Below are 18,186 nucleotides of genomic sequence, written 5' to 3'. Positions count from 1 at the left end.
CTCCCGAGTAGCTGGGATTACAGGCGCCTACCACCACGACTGGCTAATTTTTATATTTTTAGTAGAGATAGGGTTTCACCATGTTGGCCAGACTGGTCTTGAACTCCTGACCTCAGGCAATCTGCTTGCCTTGGCCTTCCAAAGTGCTGGGATTACAGACATGAGCCACTGCGCCTGGCCTAGGAAATTAGTTTTTAAAATATTTCATTTATTGCAGAGAATAATGATAGAGTGAGCAGCCAGGCGCTGTGGCTCATGCCTGTAGTCCCAGCATTTTGGGAGGCCGAGGTGGGTGGATTACTTGAGGTCAGGAGTTTGAGACCAGCCTGGTCAACATGGTGAAACCCCATCTCTACTAAAAATACAAAAATTAGCCCTGTGTGGTGGTGCACGTCTGTAATCCCAGTTACTTGGGACGCTGAGGAAGGGGAATCGCTTGAACCTGAAAGCCAGAACTTGCAGTGAGCCAAGATCGTGCCACTGCACTCCAGCCTAGGTGACAGAGCAAGACTCCATCTCAAAAAGAAAAAAAAAAAAGAAGAAGAATAAAATGATCAATAAAAGACTTTCAAGGTTAAAATTACCCTTGAATATTTGGGTGAAATTGATGTGGGAAACAGGATGAAAATATAAATACAAAGATAATGGGTGAGGGTTTATAATATTTGTCTGTTGGAGTAAAGCTTATTCATGCATTTTTTCTGAAATAAAAGATGGCAGATGTCAAACTGGTATGGTTATAGACTCCATTGGACACATTCTTAAAAGTAACAGGAGAGGCTGGGCATGGTGGCTTACACCTGTAATCCCAACATTTTAGGGGGCCAAGCCTGGTGGATCATTTGAGGCCTGGAATTCGAGACAAGCCTGACCAACATGGCGAAACCCTCTCTCTACTAAAAGTACAAAAATTAGCCGGACGTGGTGGTGTACACACCACCTGATCCCAGCTACTCAGGAGGCTGAGGCAGGAGAATCGCTTGAATCTGAGAAGCGGAGGTTGTAGTGAGCCAAGATCGCAGCCCCACGCTCTAGCCTGGGGGGCAGAGTAAAACTGTGTCTCCCCAAAAAATTAATTAACAAATTAATTAAAAGTAACAGAAGGCCCAGAGCAGTGACTCGTGCCTGTAATCCCAGCACTTCGGGAAGCTGAGGTGGAGGATCGCTTGTGTCCAGGAGTTCCACACTAGCCTGGGCAACACAGTGAGACACCATCTCTACAAAAAATAAAATGAAATTAGCCAGGCATGGTGGTGTGCACCTGTAGCCCCAGCTACTTGGGAGACTGAGGTAGGAGGAACTCTTGAGCCCAGGAGTTTGAGGCTTCAGTGAACCATGATTGTCTCACTGCACTCCAGCCTGGAACAGAGCGGGACCCTGTCTCAAAAAAAAAAAAAAAAAAAAAAAAAACAAGAACAATAAAAAACAGTAAGAGTATTTTAAATCATTAATAGTTGACATGTACTAGAGATTACCCTCATCCCTCTGAGCCCTCATCCCTGCTGAAGTCCTCCTATCTGATCTCCTATCTTCTTGGGCAAAGAAACACATACATGTCCCAAGAATCAAGTAATACTTTTCAGACCAAGGTCAATCTAAATCCAAATTTGAGTGAAGGGGTGGGTGCATCCTGCCTTCAGTGATCCAGATTTACAAACCCACATGTTATAACACCAAGTTCAGAACTGCCCGAGAGCAAAGGAGATGTGACTTCTGTGTGAACAGGGGACTCCTCCCTGATAGGGAAGGGCAGGCCCCAAAGCTTCTTTCTAGTTTTTGTCCTATGATCACTTGAGCATCCCTCTCAATCCCAATGGCAAGATTCCAGAAAGCTCCCATCCAGGTGCACCATAGACACCTTTCCTAGGGTCCTCCCTAGATCTAGTCCTCAGGCAACACCTCTCCCAGAGGGTGGGATGGAACCTGGCTTTGCCGTCCTGGAGGGGGAGAGGGGGAAAGAGAAGGAAACCGCCTGAGGCATGGATGTCTCACACAGCCAGGGCCAGGTGGTCAGGCCTTCCCCAGGCCTGGAGTCCATCCAGGGAGAGGGAGGGGGAAGGGAGGGTACAGTTGCCAAGACTGACTTTGAATAGAACTTTCCTTCCACCTCCTCCTTACCAGGATGCTTCCCTTGAGGGGCCTGTGGTCTGAAATCTGGGGAATGGGGAGCCTCTCTGCCTCCCCACTGGCATTTCCCATCTTCTCTCATGGAGACAGGTGGAATTCCATGCCCGGCAGCGGTGTCAGGGAGGACAGTGGGACTCTCTTCCATGTTGCTGGGAGACCCTGAGGAGGAGGGAAGGGAAGAAGCAAGTGGGGAGGAGGCACACCGCCACCACCCTGAGGGTCAGCCCACCAGGCCTGTGGGGCGCCCCTTCTGCTGGGAAAGGTTGTGACCTCAAGGATTCCCTGGCATGCCCCATGGGGTGAGCTGAGCCCATGGCACCCTGGTTTCAGCACCCCTCGAAGGGAGCTGAAACCCTTCCTGGGTCCATAAAGTCCTGCCCATCCCTCTGACCTCATGCACCCACCCAACTTCCAGACACTGGCTTCCTGGAGCTCCCACGATTCCATCTTGGCTGGCTCCTACTCACCCTGTCTTTAGTTCTGGGCTGAAATGACCCTGTCCCTATATCCCGTGACTCTCCTGAGTGGGCACTCCATAAAGGCCCACTCAGCTGACGGGGTGCCGGACCCCTGAGCGGGAAAGGTGGGTCCCCAGGTAACATGGGGAAAGCCCTTTCCTTCTCTGGCCTTCCACTGTTGTCTGTGAAAGGAGAGGGTCATTTCAGCAGCCCCTGGATGAGTAGGTCCCTAGGTAACATGCGGGATCCCTTTCCTTCTTGGCCTTCCACTGGCTTCTGTGCAAAGAGTGGGTCATTTTAGCAGCCCTTGGGTGAGTTCCTTCTGGCTCTGACCATTTTTTATTTGAAATATTAAAGAGACTGCAGGGAGTTGGAGGCTTGGTGGTCTCTTTTGTGATCCTTCAAATGAGCAAATCAATTGGGGTTATGATATCCATTCATGGAGCTTCAGCCCCACTCGGATGCTGACAGAGGAGTTTCACTTGCACAGTTCGAGCCCCTGACATCCCTGTGAGGCAGACAAGGTCCAGACCACCAGCTTCATTTTACTGCAGGGGAAACTGAGGCACACAGCAGCGTGGTCAGGGGCCTGACTTTGGTGTACACAGCCGGAGTTTGAGTTTTGGCTTAACTCTTTGCTAGTTCCGTGACCTTGAGTGAGCTGCTCAGAAGCTTTGAGTCTGGGTTAATTCTTCTGTAAAATGGTGATGACCAGCAGGGCCACACCCTGCAGGGCTGGGTGAGAAGAAAAGACGATCAGCCTTGCAAAGCAGCCCCACCCTGCACCAAGCGGGCTCCCTGCCAGCACCTAATGAACATGGCAGCGATGACTTTTATCTGGAGAGGTGCTGGCAATCACGCCAGCTCACAGCCTGTGGATAAGACACTGGGCACTTTACATGTCTAATTATTCTAATTCCCTAGCAAGCAATGAAGGCAGACATCGGGTCCTGAGAGGCTCAGCAAGTCACCCACATTCCCTCAGTGAGCGAGAGACGCCAGGACCTGGCTCCCCAGCCTTGCACCCAAGCTGGGTAGTCAGGCCACTCAACCAGTGATGCCTGCGGGCACACATCACCGTGTGCCTGCCCGTTTTAAGGGCTGAATGCACATTCTCTCATGTAACTATTCCAGAAGCCCTCTAAGGCGAGAACTCTGATTTTCCACATTTTACAGATGAGAAAACTGAAGCACGGCTTGTCTTCCATCCTCCCAGGGTTGAGTATCTGATATGTGCAAAAGATCTGCACGCATGTGCACAGAGAGGCAGGTGGTTTTATTGATTCGCAGTCATTGAAACCGCCCCCAAAGCCTGTCGCCAGACCTGCTGAGCCACTTTCAGAGTAGAAGGGAAACAGGGCAGAATAACGGGAGAGGGGAAACTCTCCTGGATACAGAACTGGGTGAGACATCGCTATGAGCCAAGGAGTGACCTGCTGTCTCTTTAATGCCCCAGGATCTAGGTAACCTGAAAACAACAACAACAACAAAAACAAACAAGCAACAACAAAAAAAACCATGGAAAACTGTATGACAGTTTCTCAAAAACTTAAACATAGAATTAACACCTCATCCAGCACACCCAGGTTCACAGCAGCATTGTCCACAGTAGCCAAAAGGTGGGAGCAGCTCAGGGACCACTGACAGATAAGTAAATAAATAAAACATGGCCCATCCATACCTGGAATATTATTCAGCCTCAAGAAAAGAGAAAAAGAAAGCAAATTCTGACACATGCTACATCGTGGATGAATCTTGATGATGTTATGCTAAGTGAAATCAGCCAGATACAAAAATGACAAACGTTGTGTGATTCCACTTATGAGGTTCCTAAGTAGTCAAATTCGTAGAGACAGAAAGCGAAGATGGTGGGTGCAGGGGCTGGGGGAGCAGAACGGGGAGTGAGTGTTTAATGGGCAGGAGTTTCAGTTTGGGAAGATGAAAACCATATGGAGATGGATGGTGGTGATGGTTGCACTAGAATGCGAGTGTCCTTAATGCCACTTACCCGTGCACTTAACAATGGCTCAAATGAGAGAGGCTGTGAGTGTGTGGGGACAGAGGGTGTATGGGAACTCTCTGTACCTTCCTCTCCATTTTGCTGTGAACTTAAAACTGCTCTGAAAAAAGTCTTTTAAAAAATGGTTAACATCAGGCCAGACACGGTGGCTCACGCCTGTAATCCCAGCACTTTGGGAGGCCGAGGTGGGTGGATCATGAGGTCAGGAGATTGAGAACATCCTGGCTAACATGGTAAAACCCCATCTCTACTAAAAATACAAAAAAAAAAAAAAATTAGCAGGGAGTGGTGGCGGGCGCCTGTAGTCCCAGCTACTCAGGAGGCTGAGGCAGGAGAATGGCGTGAACCTGGGAGGTGGAGCTTGCAGTGAGCCACGATCGCGCCCCAGCCTGGGTGACAGAGCGAGACTCGGTCTCAAAAAAAAAAAAAAAAAAAAGGTTAACGTCAATTTTATGTTATGTATCATGTATACTTTACCACCTTTTTTTTTTCTTTTTTGAGACGGAGACTCGCTTTGTAGCGTCCAGGCTGGAGTGCAGTGGTGCGATCTCAGCTCACTGCAACCTCCACCTCCCAGGTTCAAGCGATTCTCCTGCCTCAGCCTCCTGAGTAGCTGGGATTACAGGCACGCACCCCTAAGCCCACCTAATTTTGTATTTTTAGTAGAAATGGGGTTTCACCATGTTGGCCGGGCTGGTCTCGAACTCCTGACCTCAAGTGATCTGCTTGCCTCAGCCTCCCAAAGTGCTGGGATTACGGGGGTGAGCCACTGCGCCCAATTAACACCATTTTTTAAAAAGCTAAAAAACAAACAAAAAAAAAAATTGGCTCAATCTCCCCTTATTGTGAAGGTCCTAAAGAAAAACAGGCCACTTGCTTTGGGGTGCTTCGGCTCGGCGTGGACCAGTCTATCCCACCGGCCTTATCACCCTCCTGGACTTTTGCAGAAAGACATCATTGTGAGGGTGTCTTGCTGAAGCCAAGAAAGGGAAGTTGAATTGAGAAAGTAGTTGAGCTATTTACAAAGTTTACACAGCCTGGGCCCTTGCCCCGGGCTAAGCTCAGTCATTTTGCCCTGAGGACTAGAAGTGGAGTATTATGCAGCACTTTCTTTTTTATTATTATTACTATTAAGCCAAGTAAGTTCTTAACAGCTGAGCTGGTGGGTCTGAGAAGCCTCTTCACTTCTTCACGGGAGACGGGACCATTCACATGAAGATCCTACATTGTTTTTTTTTTTTTGGAGGTCAAAAAAGGTCACTGTTAGGAGGCTTTCTGGGCCTTTACTCCTCTCCCTCAATTTATTACCCCTCCAGTGGCTCATGACGTACAGGCAGCCTTCCACCCGATAATGACATGGCTTTGTTTATTTCACAAATTCCCAGCATTTACTGTTAACCAGACCCAGTTTGAACCACCCCCCAAGGGGCTTGCAGTCTAAACAGCTCACTTTGCTCAGCCTCTTCCTGGGGTCAGGCGCTGTCTTGCTAAGGCCGACATCAGCTTATGCCCATTTTACAGATAGGGAAAGTGAGAATGCTAAGAAGTGAAATAGTTTAAGGTCATACAACTAACAGGGAGACAGCCTAAACTTGAACCCAACCGGAAGCCCAACATGGCCCCAAGCCTTCCTCGAACCCCAGGACCTGGCAAAGCGGGCATCCTGGGGTGAAGCATGGCAGAAGGGCTTTGGGTCCAAGCTAAGTGAGGGTCCTGTTTCTAGATCACCTGGCCAGGTGCAGTGGCTCACGCCTGTAATCCCAGCACTTTGGGAGGCTGAGGCGGGAGGATTGCTTGAGCTCGAAAGTTCAAGTCTGGCCTGGGCAATACAGCGAGACCTCATCTCTACTAAAAAAGAAAACAAAAAATTAGCTGAGTATGTAGTCCTAGCTACTCGGGAGACTGAGGCTGGAGAATTGCTGAAGCCTGGAAATTTGAGGCTGTAGCACTATGATAGAGCCACTGCACTTCAGCCAGGGCAATGGAGCAAGACACTATCTCAAAAAAAAAATTATGTATAGATCCCCTTGTCCCTCTGCTGAGAAGTAACCAGATCTGGAAAAGATTTAGTCACCTTGGTCCAACTATTTCTTTCACATAAAGAAAAAAAAAGCCAATGCAGAGCTTCCCACGGGGGCAGCTCGGCCTGAGGCCTTTGCAGGTACCTCTGTGTGTCTGCCCCAGGCACAGTGGCAGACTGGGCAGGGCAGCTTGCAGCAAGGATTGCTGATGGAGGAGCTCCTAGTGTAGCCAGCCATTTACTCACAAACACCTGTTGAGCACCTACCATGTGCCCAGCACTGGAAGTACAACTGGCAACAACACAAATCCGGGCTTGCTCCATGGAGGTGACAATTTAAATGCGGTGGAGGGTTGGCTAACAAGTGCAGAAGGTTCTCTTAAGAGCTCAAAGAAGCTCCAACCAGAAGGACCGGGCAGGGGATCCAGAAGGCATCCCCGAGTGGCTACTCCAATGGAGTGGCTTCTCCATTCAGGCAAATCTGGATGGGAGACGTCATTGGCAGGAAGATCTGGGGCCGGGGGACATCCAGTGGGAAGGGGAGAGATGACATGGTCAGCATGGCGGGAACACAGGAGCAGAAGAGAAGCAGGTGGGAAGCCGGGTCAAGGGCCAGGGGCATGGAAAGGGGTCAGATGCAGATAAGTGAATGCTTCCTGATGCATCCTTCACCCGCAATTCATCCTTACCTGTGCTTTTGTTGCCTCCATTGGACAGTTGAGGCCAGGACCTGCAGAGGTTGAGGGTGTGCTCAGGGACCCCCAGAGCAAGGTGGAAGCCAGATTCCAGATCAGTTCTGCTGGGAATTCCCAGCTCCCAAAAGCCCTGCTGGCTGTCAGTCCCCAGTCACCAAAAGCACCTATCCTGTGTGTGTGGGCCTGCAGTTCTGGGAGATAGATCAGCCGCCTGCAGGGTCCTTTGCTGAACTCACAGCAAATAGGAGAGACAGGGAGGGGTCCTTGGGAAGCCCTAAATTGAGCTTGCGGTGGGAGTCCTGGGAAGAAAGGAGCCTCATCCTATCAAAAGCCTGGGGAAGACATCAGAGTCCCTCTGCTCAGGTCAGCTGGCACAGGTGGGTCTCCAGGCATGGGTCTCACTTCCCCAGAGGGTGTGTTTGGGTGGCCCCGGGCTGAGGGAGGAAAGCCCACCTCCCATGTTATTTTGCAAATGGGGAGTCAGGGACCCAGAGATGGAAAGACCACACAGCAAGTGAGGGATGGGTTCTAGATCCCCTGCACCCTGCACCCTGGCCAAGGATGTCTATTTGGCACCAGATCTGCAGGCTCACCTGGGGGACCCCGGAACCCGGAGGCAGCCGGGTTGCATCTTGCAGCTGTGAGCTGCAGCCCAGGAAGGTCCAGGTCTGGGTGGCGCTGCCCAAGCAGGCTGCAGGCCCAAGGAGGAACAAAGAGCCCCTCAAGGGTGCAGAGCTGAGGCTCCGGTCCTGCCAAAGCCACTTGATGACCCCCAGGTGCCCCCCTTTCTGCATCTCAGAGAAGAGCCCTCAAGCCTCCCAGGTCCCCTCCAGGGGCACGAATAAGCCCCAGCAGGGTTCTGAAGGGGTCCCAGGAATCTCCCTGTGGGGATGCGGTGGAGGTGGAGGAGGTTGCGGTGGCCTGGGGACATCTCTGGTCACAGGTGCTGGTGGTACGAGAGATGGGGTAGGCACCAAGCTCCCTGCAGCTGTGGCTAGGCGGGCCTGCAGGAAGGGCCAGGTAGGCTCCTCAGGGACCACAAAGAACAGGGGTTTTCACACCTAGGTGGGCCTGCATCTAGATAGGCTGGTCCCCATCAGGCCATAATGGGCACAGTGGGAGGTAGAACCATGAGTGAGAGAGGGGAGGCTTCCAGAGGTCTGGCCTGGGTCCCTGCTAGATTGAGGGCTCTGGCTATGGCACATGGATATTTCTGCTGTGGAATCAAAGGAGCAGGGGATGGTGAATATCCCCTCTGGCCCTGTGCCCTGCCACCTGTCCTTTCATGGAAGGGTGTGTGTGTGGGGGGGGGGGGGGTGCAGGACCAGGCCTTCCCGGGTGCATCCCTGCCACCTTGCCCTTTGGCTCAGGTGGACCTACACCATGTATTCAGAACTCCAGCCCAGAAACGCGCCAAGCCTGTGGGGCCAAGACCTAGGGGGTGGGGGTGGCCTCCCTCCCGCCTGTAGCCAGAGTCCTCCCTTGCCCAGCCAGGCCCCGGTGTCGCTTACTGCTCTTATCCACCCCTCCTTCCCAGGCCGGTCCTCAAGGCCCCAGCAAAGGAACCAAGTTCCCGTGAGCCTCCGAAAGGCGAAGGGCAAGCAGCAGCCGCTGGCTTCTGCGCCCACTAGGAGCTTAGCGTGCCCGAGTTAGGGCTGCGCCAAGGCGGCCGGAGCAGAGAGGGAGACGGGGACCGGGACAGGCAGGGACAAAGTGCAAGAGGCAAAACTGGCTGAAAAGCAGAAGTGTAGGAGCCGCCAAGGGGCGGGACGAACAGGTCCGTGGGCCGGGCGGAGCCAAGGGTGGGGGCCGGGGTCCCTCCAGGTGGCACTCGGCGGCGCTAGTCCCCGGCCTCCTCCCCTCCTCCGGCCCTGATTGGCAGGCGGCCTGCGACCAGCCGCGAACGCCACAGCGCCCCGGGCGCCCAGGAGAACGCGAACGGCCCCCCGCGGGAGCCGGCGAGTAGGAGGGGGCGCTGGGCTATATATATAGCGGCTCGGCCTCGGGCGGGCCTGGCGCGCAGGGAGGCGCGCACTGCTCCTCAGAGTCCCAGCTCCAGCCGCGCGCTTTCCGCCCGGCTCGCCGCTCCATGCAGCCAGGGTAGAGCCCGGCGCCCGGGGGCCCCGTCGCTCGCCTCCCGCACCTCTTCGGCTGCGCACTCCCGCCCGAGCTAGGCCGTGCGCTCCCGCGGGCAGCCACAGGCTCAGCTCTGCCCACCAGCTTCCCGGGCGCACTGACCGCCTGACGGAGGCACGGCCCTCGGGCCGGGATGTCGGGGCCCGGGACGGCCGCGGCAGCGCTGCTCCCGGCGGTCCTGCTGGCCTTGCTGGCGCCCTGGGCGGGCCGAGGGGGCGCCGCCGCACCCACTGCACCCAACGGCACGCTGGAGGCAGAGCTGGAGCGCCGCTGGGAGAGCTTGGTGGCGCGCTCGTTGGCGCGCCTGCCGGTAGCAGCGCAGCCCAAGGAGGCGGCCGTCCAGAGCGGCGCCGGCGACTACCTGCTGGGCATCAAGCGGCTGCGGCGGCTCTACTGCAACGTGGGCATCGGCTTCCACCTCCAGGCGCTCCCCGACGGCCGCATCGGCGGCACGCACGCGGACACCCGCGACAGTGAGTGGCGCGGCCGGGCGCGAAGGGGCGGTGGCGGGGTGCAACGGCCGCCCGGCCAACCCGCTCAGTCACACTCTGAGACCCTCGGCGGGCACCTGCTCGCAGGTCCTGGGAACCGGGGCGGACTCGGGCTCGTCCCCTTCTGACGCGGGCCTGGGGACGCAGACACTCTTGACTCCGGCAGCCCAGCGCAACCCCTGAGGCCGGGCCCCGCCTCCCGCCTTCAGAAGCTCGGGCTCCCAACGCCAAATTCCAGCGCCTTCGCCCGTGGGCACAGGGCGCGCGGTGCAGCCATAGGGGGCCCGAGACACGCGCTCCGGCCTGGGCCAGGCTGGTGAACCGCTGGGGTCGGGTTCGCGTCTGAAGGTCCGGGACTAGGTGCGGCCGCCGGGGGTCCCCTACACAGGCAAGCTAATCTGAGCTAGCGCAAGCTTGGGCTCCGGAGGCCCTAGAGGGCAGCTTGGGCTCCGGAGGCCCTTGGGGGCGGCTGCGCCGGGAACCCTGGCCCTTTATCCCCAACCCACCCCAGAAATAGGGTCCCCGGGGGCGAACAAGCCGAGGGGCGGAGTGGGCCAGGGATCACCTGCCCCGCAATGACCTGCGCCCCGCCCCCAGGCCTGCTGGAGCTCTCGCCCGTGGAGCGGGGCGTGGTGAGCATCTTCGGCGTGGCCAGCCGGTTCTTCGTGGCCATGAGCAGCAAGGGCAAGCTCTATGGCTCGGTGAGTACCGCAGGGCTCTGGCTAGGCACCTAGTTGGGAAGAGCGGACATGGCTAGCAGGATCGTGGCTTCTCCAGCCCCACCTGTGCCTGGGTCTTGGAGGGGTGGCAGGGTCACCGGGTCACGGGACCGGCAGGCCTGCCCAGACAAAGGAAGCAGCCCCAAGGCAGGAACAATGAGGTTCCTGCCATCCCTGAGTGGGCCCCTCCCAGCCCGAGGGAAGAGCGCTATTGAGCCCTTCCCTTCTCTAGTCCGGAGGGTTGGGTCTCAGCGTTGGAACTGCGGGCTTGAGGCTGGACACGGAGGGAATGAATTCTCTGGCTGCTAGGTGCAGGGCAGGTGGTGAGAGCACCAGCTGTTGTGGGCTGGCCGTGTCCCCTTCTCACCCTGTGTGGGTCTTGACACCTTAACTGCTCAGGAGACACATCTCAGCCCAGGGTGGGGGGTGGGACAGAAGGGGGTTCTGAGCCCTGGCTTCAGGCTGGGTACCTTGCCCAAGAGGTGCCTCAGCCCTGACACTGCCCTGCTTTGCTGCAGCCCTTCTTCACCCATGAGTGCAAGTTCAAGGAGATTCTTCTCCCCAACAACTACAACGCCTACGAGTCCTACAAGTACCCCGGCATGTTCATTGCCCTGAGCAAGAATGGGAAGACCAAGAAGGGGAACCGAGTGTCACCCACCATGAAGGTCACCCACTTCCTCCCCAGGCTGTGACCCTCCAGAGGACCCTTGCCTCAGCCTCGGGAAGCCCCCGGGAGGGGAGTGCCGAGGGCCACCTTGGTGCACTTTCTTCGGATGAAGAGTTTAATGCAAGAGTAGGTGTAAGATATTTAAATTAATTATTTAAATGTGTATATATTGCCACCAAATTATTTATAGTTCTGCGGGTGTGTTTTTTAATTTTCTGGGGAAAAAAAAAGACAAAACAAAAAACCAACTCTGACTTTTCTGGTGCAACACTGGAGAATTTTACCATTGGATTTCTTTAACTTGTCAAAAGTTGTCACGAGTGTGCTGCTATTCTGTGTTTTAGAAAAAGGTGACATTGGATTCCAATGTCAACCCCTGTAGTATGGCGTGGAGCATCTCTGTCTGGAAAGGCCTGCCTGAGGCCTGGGAAGCCAGTTCAGGGAGCTCCCAGGCTTGGCTCTGGGCTAGCATCCTCAGAGGCCCGCTCCCTTTGTGCCCTGTTGCTATTAATCGGGACATATCGGTTTACTTCGGGTACAGAAAGTGTGGTGTTGAAGTCCTCGCTGCCACTCTGTTTTTAGATCTGCCAAGACTGACCTTTGAACTTTCCTGTAGTCAATCTTCCTCGATCTACCAGATGGGAGAGACCCTTGGACAACTTTATAAACTCCTGTTTGCCTTTTTTGGATCAGCGACAGCCCCCATCGCTGTGACTATTGGGGAAAAGACGAAGCTCTTTCATAAATTCCATGGAGAGGAATCAATATCCCACTGGAAGGCTAGAAATGGACAAGATAGTGTATTTGCAATCACAAACAAAACCCTAGTGACGAAAAGTAATTTGTGATGGCAGATGCTTCTGATGGTGTGATAGAATATGTTTTTGAAAACAAACCATCAACCCCCCCCCCACCCCCAAAACGGGCTTCCCTGTGTTTAGGGAGCTTCGGGCTAGAGCTAGCTATGATTTTTAGGTGAAATGTCCTTGGAATTGTACAAAACACTTGGTGCAGTGTTTGCGTGGAGGAGCCTGCTGCTTTCTGATGCATTCCCTGCTTAAGTGCATTTAACATCTACCTCACAAGCCCTGAAACCCCAGGCGAAACCTACAGAAAGCTCAGACCCAGTGCAGGAGTTTGCCATCCCAAGTGGCTTTTTTTCCATATGTAGCCAAAAAGGATTGCAGATAGCGTTGGTGCGTCCCATTCGAACCTTGTCACGTTTGAGCTATCTTTACCCTGTGATTTACTTTTAGTAAGGGTGATCATGGTGAAAATATTTGCAGACAGCTGTTACAGTGCACTATATGGTCACCAAGTAACCTTATATTTTTCTTTATATATTTTACAAATGTAACCCCTGTCGTTGAAGCAACCGTGGAAGAGGCAGGGTCGGTGATGTTTAAAAAAGTTCCGAGGTGATGGCAAACATTTAATTTTAATGAATGACTTTTTAGAGTTTATACAAAATGACCTTAGCTTGCTACCAGAAATGCTCCGAATGTTTTGTCAAGACTTTAATACTCTCGTAGGATGTTTCTGAACTGTCTCCCGAATTAACTTTATGGGAGTCTACAGACAGCAAGACTGGAAAATCTGATTGGAGTTTTTGTCTTTCACATTCCTTTTGAAAACTCTTTGTTCGAATGCAAATCATCGACTTAAAATACTATTCTTAACCAATGCCTGGAAGAAAGAAGACACTTGCAAAGCCACTAAGACAGGACCACACATCTTAAACTGCTGTTCCTACAATGCAATAAAATGTTTTTATGTTTTAAACCACACCCTAGGCTCCAGGAGTGTTGAGGAAAGATGGTGTTTGTAGGTCTCCATGCTGTTTGGCATTGTGGGGTGTGGAGGGATCATCCGTCGACTTTCTGGATTTTAATGTATTCACTTAGTAACAAACCATGATTGTCTTAAATGCATTAAATTATGATGAGATTTCTTGTCTCAGAGCCCAATCAGATTGTCAAGAATTGACATGTCTTAGGTTTGATCACCCTTGACCACTTCTTATAGATATTTCTTCAACAAATCATGTGTGATGCCTGTAGGGACGTAACTGTACCTTTAAAATATTGTTTTCATATTGCTGCGATGGGGATTCGAGGTTCCTGTATGTGCCACTGTTTTCAGAATCTGTAGTTTTATACAGGTGCCGACCCTCGTTGTGATGTATGTGCTGTGCACATTGACATGCTGACCGGAATGATAAGCGTTTATCGTGTATAAAAAGACGCCACTGGACTGGATGTACACAATTGGGAAAGGAATTAAAAACTATTAAAGTTGTGCCTTGAAATGCCAAGACCTTGTTCCCTCCCCCTGTCTTCCAGGGGTCTTTCTATTTGAGGCCTGAGCCTCACATGGCTGGGGGTGGGGGTGGGGGCAGGAGAGACGAATTTTAGCCAGCTGTGTCCACACAAATGTAGCCTTGAAAACAGGAGCCTGTGGGGTGTGAGTGTCACAAAGTTTTGCCATGACAGAGTCTTGCAGTTTATTCTCATTCTCCTGATGGGGCTAATTCACGCCATTCCCACACTGTAACTAGCCCTAAACTCTGGGCCCCTCCCATTGGCCTCCTGTTCTCTAAAGCAATTTGCACTTCCCTAGGGGGAGAAGTGAAGCTCCGGAGCTGATCATTAGAAGGCAGACTCGAGAATATTTTTCAAAATCTGAGTAGTCACCATCCATATGTTTTGAACTCAATATAATGAACTGGAGCTAGTCTTTTATTTTTAATTAACTAATTTTTTAATCTTTTTTGAGATGGAGTCTCACTCTTGTCGCCCAGGCTGGAGTGCAATGGCACGATCTCAGCTCACTGCAACCTCTGCCTCCCGGGTTCAAGCAATTCTCCTGCCTCAGCCTCCCAAGTAGCTGGAATTACAGGCACCCGCCACCACGCCCAGCTAATTTTTGTATTTTTAGTAGAGACGGGGTTTTTCTATATTGGCCAGGCTGGTCTCAAAACTCAGGTGATCTGTCCTCCTCGGCCTCCCAAAGTGCTGGGATTATAGAAAAAGCTAAATGCTGGCCTAATGTACCTAGAATCTGGGCTTCCCGTCTCCCTGTAAGACATATCCAATTGCTTTGCAAAAAGACACTCAGGGTTGGAAAATCCTTAATTGGACTTAATTTGCTCTCCAAGGCATTATGTTCTTCTACCCTTAAAAAAAATCATTATAGAGATGGGGTTTCACTTTATTGCTCAGGCTGGTCTCGAACTTCTGAGCTCAAATGATCCTCCTACCTCAGCCTCCCAAAGTGTTGAGATTACAGGCATAGGCCACCGAGCCTAGCCCTCTTCTGTCCTTGTTTCTTGACAGCCATGACCTAGGTACAACAAAGAAATACGTAGGTGATGTTAGAGGGCGAATTATGTCCAAAAGATCTCTTCCAAAAGATATGTTGAAGTCCTTACCCCCAAGACCTCAGAATGTGAGTTTATTTGGAAATAGGGTCTTTATAGGGGTAAAATGAGACTATTGGGGATGGGCCCTAATCCACTATGACTGGTGCCCTCCTACAAAGGAGGCCGTGTAAAGAGACACAGGGAGAAGGTGGCGTGAAGATGGAGGCAGATGCGTGATGCTTCCACAAGCCAAGGACTGCTGAGGGGTGCCAGCAAATGCCCAACAGCCAGGCGAGAGGCCTGGGACAGGGGCTCCCTCCCAGCCTCAGAAGGAACCAACTGTGCGGACACCTTGACCTCGGACTTGTAGCCTCCAGGGCTGTGAGATAATCAATGACTGTTGTTTAAGCCCACAGCGTGTGGAACTTTGCTGCTACCGGCGGCCATTCACACTGGGGTGGGGAGGGGACTGCAACCCAGACGATCTAGCCATCTGGATCTGCAATCCCTCATGCATGCAGACCCTTTGGGTCTCTGTCAACATCTGTCCTGGCCAAACAAGGAATGGCTCATCCAGCTTCTGGGGTGAAAGTCTACCCATCGTTGGCAAAATCGATCAGCTGAACTGGGCTTTCGCCTTGGCTTTCCAGCTCCTAGCATAGGGGGACAATGGGGAGTCAAGGACAGGTCCCAAGAGAGATTAAAAAGTCAGTCATTCACTCAACATACTTGTTGGGTGCCTCGTTTGTGCCAGGCACAATTAGCAAAGGAAACAAGGATCCCTGCTCACCTAGAGCCTCATCATAACGAGGGAGATGACAGTGAATAAGGAACACGGGCCACCTGGGAAAGTGGATGGTGCCAAGACAGAGAGAGAGCAGGATGGGGAGGTGTGGGGGTGGGGGTGGGGGTGGGTTGCTGTGAAGGTGATGACATCTGAGCAAAGACTTCAAGGTGCTGAGGGAGGAAGCCGTGTGAGGAACAGCTTTCCAGGCAGAGGGAACAGCCCATGCGAAGGTGTGGGGCTGTCAGCAGGCCTGGGATGTTTAAGGCACTGTGGGATGGGCAGGGAGGAGGCAGAGTCAGAGAGGCCAGCTCCTGGAGCCTTGGAGGCCATGATGTGGACTGGACTTTTCCTTACAGTGAGTTTGTGCCATCTCACAGCCCTGGGATGGAGCAGAGGAAGGTTGAGATGAGATGGTCAGAAGCTGAGGAGTCCCAGGAGGAAGGGATTATGGGGATTCAGGTTGGGTGTGAGGTTGCTTAAGTCTGGCGTGGTGGGGGGTGAAAAGTCAAATTAACAAAAGAGGAGTTGGGGTTTCTCAGAATCAGCCTGCTGCCTAGGGGACCAACATCTTCGTGGCTGAGTGCAGGGTTTGGGGCCAGCCCCACAGCTTCGTAGGTGGGTGACCCACAGCTTCCTCGCTGAATGACTGTGGTTGAGCCAGGGGACCCTGCCTTACCTCTCCTCATGATTCCCACCTCCTGTGTCTGGCGTGAGGATGGAGAAGATGATGCATGTAAAGTGCCTGTCACAGTAAACAGTGACTGTCGTCTGTTAGATTAGACCCTACTTATCCAAAGTTTCACTTTCCATAGTTTGGTTACCTGCAGTCACCCTCGGTCTCAAAATATTAAATTCCAGGGATACACAGTTTGTACGGTTTTTTTGTTTGTTTTTTGTTTTTGTTTTTGTTTTGTTTTGTTTTTGAGATGGAGTCTTGCTCTGTTGCCAGGCTGGAGTGCAGTGGCACGATCTTGGCTCACTGCAACCTCAGCCTCCTGGATTCAAGCTATGATTCTCCTGCCTCAGCCTCTCGAGTAGCTGGGACCACAGGCGCACGCCACCACACCCAGCTAATTTTTGTATTTTTAGTAGAGACGGGGTTTCACCATGTTGGCCTGGCTGGTCTATAATTCTAGACCTCAAGTGATCCACCCGCTTTGGCCTCCCAAAGTGCTGGGATTTCAGGTGTGAGCCACCACACCCAGCCCCCTAATGGGCTGTCTTCAGAAACAAGGCGAGTGGCCCTGTGCCGGTTCCACCAGACCCAGCCTCTCAAGGGAAGATCCTAGCCACACCCTAAGGAAGGGCCTTTTCTCGGCATGACAGTGGCTCCTAGCACTGGGCTAGAAAATCATCCCATTAACAGGAAGATAGAAAAGGACTGGAACATTAAGACCATAATTAAATCTTTTAAGGGAATGACAATAATAGAGTAGTCCCTCCTTATCCACAAGGGACAGGTTCCAAAACCCCACCAGATGCCTGAAACTGCAGATAGTACTGAACCCTATACAGGCGTCCCTTGGTATCTGAGGGGACTGGTGCCAGGACCTTCCTTGGATACCAAAATCTGGGAATGCTCAAGTCCCTGATATGAAATGGCATAGTATTTGCAAATAACCTACGCACGTCCTCCCATGTCCTCTAAATCATCTCTAGATTACTTACAATACCTAATACAATGTAAATGCTATGTAAATAGTTGTCATACTGTGCTGTTTAGGGAAAAATTACAAGGAAAAATAATCTGTACATGTTCAGTACAGACCCAGCTTTTTTTTCCCAAACGTTTTCTTTCTTTTCTTTTTTTTTTTTTTTTTTTTTGAGATGGAGTCTTGCTCTGTTACCCAGGCTGGAGTGCAGTGGCGTGATCTCAGCTCACTGCAAGCTCCTCCTCCTGGGTTCACGCCTCAGCCTCCCGAGCAGCTGGGACTACAGGTGCCCGCCACCATGCCTGGCTAATTTTTTTGTATTTTTAGTATAGACAGGATTTCACCATGCTAGCCAGGATGGTTTCGATCTCCTGACCTCGTGATCCGTGCCTCAACCTCCCAAAGTGCTGGGATTATAGGCGTGAGCCACCGCTCCCAGCCTCTTTTCTTCTTTCTTTCTTTCTTTCTTTCTTTCTTCTTTTTTTTTTTTTTTTTTTGAGACAGAGTCTTGCGCTGTTGCCCAGGCTGGAGTGCAGTGGCGTGATCTCAGCTCACTGCGAGCTCCTTCTTCCAGGTTCACGCCATTCTCCCGCCTCAGCCTCCAGAGTAGCTGGGACTACAGGCACCTGCCACCAGGCCCAGCTAATTTTTTGTATTTTTAGTAAAGATGGGGTTTCACCATGTTAGCCAGGATGATCTCTATCTCCTGACCTCGTGATCTGCCTGCCTTGGCCTCCCAAAGTGCTGGGATTACAGGCGTGAGCCACTGACCCCGGTCTCTCTCTCTCTCTCTTTCTCTTTCTTTCTTTCTTTCCTTCCTTCCTTCCTTCCTTACTTTTTTCTTTTCTTTTGTTTTCTTTTTTTTTTGTCTTCTTTTTTTTTGTCAGAGTCTCACTGTTGCCCTGGCGCAACAGCAACCTCTGCCTCACTGCAACCTCTGCCTCCCAGGTTCAAGAGATTCTCCTGCCTCAGCCTCCTGAGTAGCTGGGACTACAGGCGCCCACCACCAGGCCCAGCTAGTGTTTGTATTTTTAGTAGAGATGGGGTTTC

General features: G+C 52.2%; 1 protein-coding gene across 1 annotated transcript; it reads left to right on the top strand.

Annotated features, from left to right (window-relative positions):
• Positions 1-9,270: 9,270 nt before the first annotated feature.
• FGF4 (fibroblast growth factor 4) lies at positions 9,271-13,650 on the top strand. Its single transcript, XM_030810155.1, has 3 exons — positions 9,271-9,929; positions 10,545-10,648; positions 11,185-13,650. Exons 1-3 carry the CDS (start codon positions 9,590-9,592, stop codon positions 11,359-11,361), a joined length of 621 nt encoding a protein of 206 aa, XP_030666015.1. The 5' UTR covers positions 9,271-9,589; the 3' UTR covers positions 11,362-13,650.
• Positions 13,651-18,186: the final 4,536 nt, after the last annotated feature.

This window comes from Nomascus leucogenys, chromosome 4 (genome assembly GCF_006542625.1).
Source record: "Nomascus leucogenys isolate Asia chromosome 4, Asia_NLE_v1, whole genome shotgun sequence".
In the NCBI taxonomy this organism is placed as follows: domain Eukaryota; kingdom Metazoa; phylum Chordata; class Mammalia; order Primates; family Hylobatidae; genus Nomascus; species Nomascus leucogenys.
The sequence above is the reverse complement of the archived record's forward strand: the minus strand, read 5'-3'. Positions and strand labels throughout refer to the sequence as shown.

Bases quoted from the DNA above. Each gene is read 5' to 3' on its own strand.
- FGF4 (XM_030810155.1), top strand. From the start codon at position 9,590: ATGTCGGGGCCCGGGACGGCCGCGGCAGCGCTGCTCCCGGCGGTCCTG. The intron at 9,930-10,544 runs GTGAGTGGCGCG...CCCCGCCCCCAG, and splicing joins GCACGCGGACACCCGCGACA to GCCTGCTGGAGCTCTCGCCC. The intron at 10,649-11,184 runs GTGAGTACCGCA...GCTTTGCTGCAG, and splicing joins AGGGCAAGCTCTATGGCTCG to CCCTTCTTCACCCATGAGTG.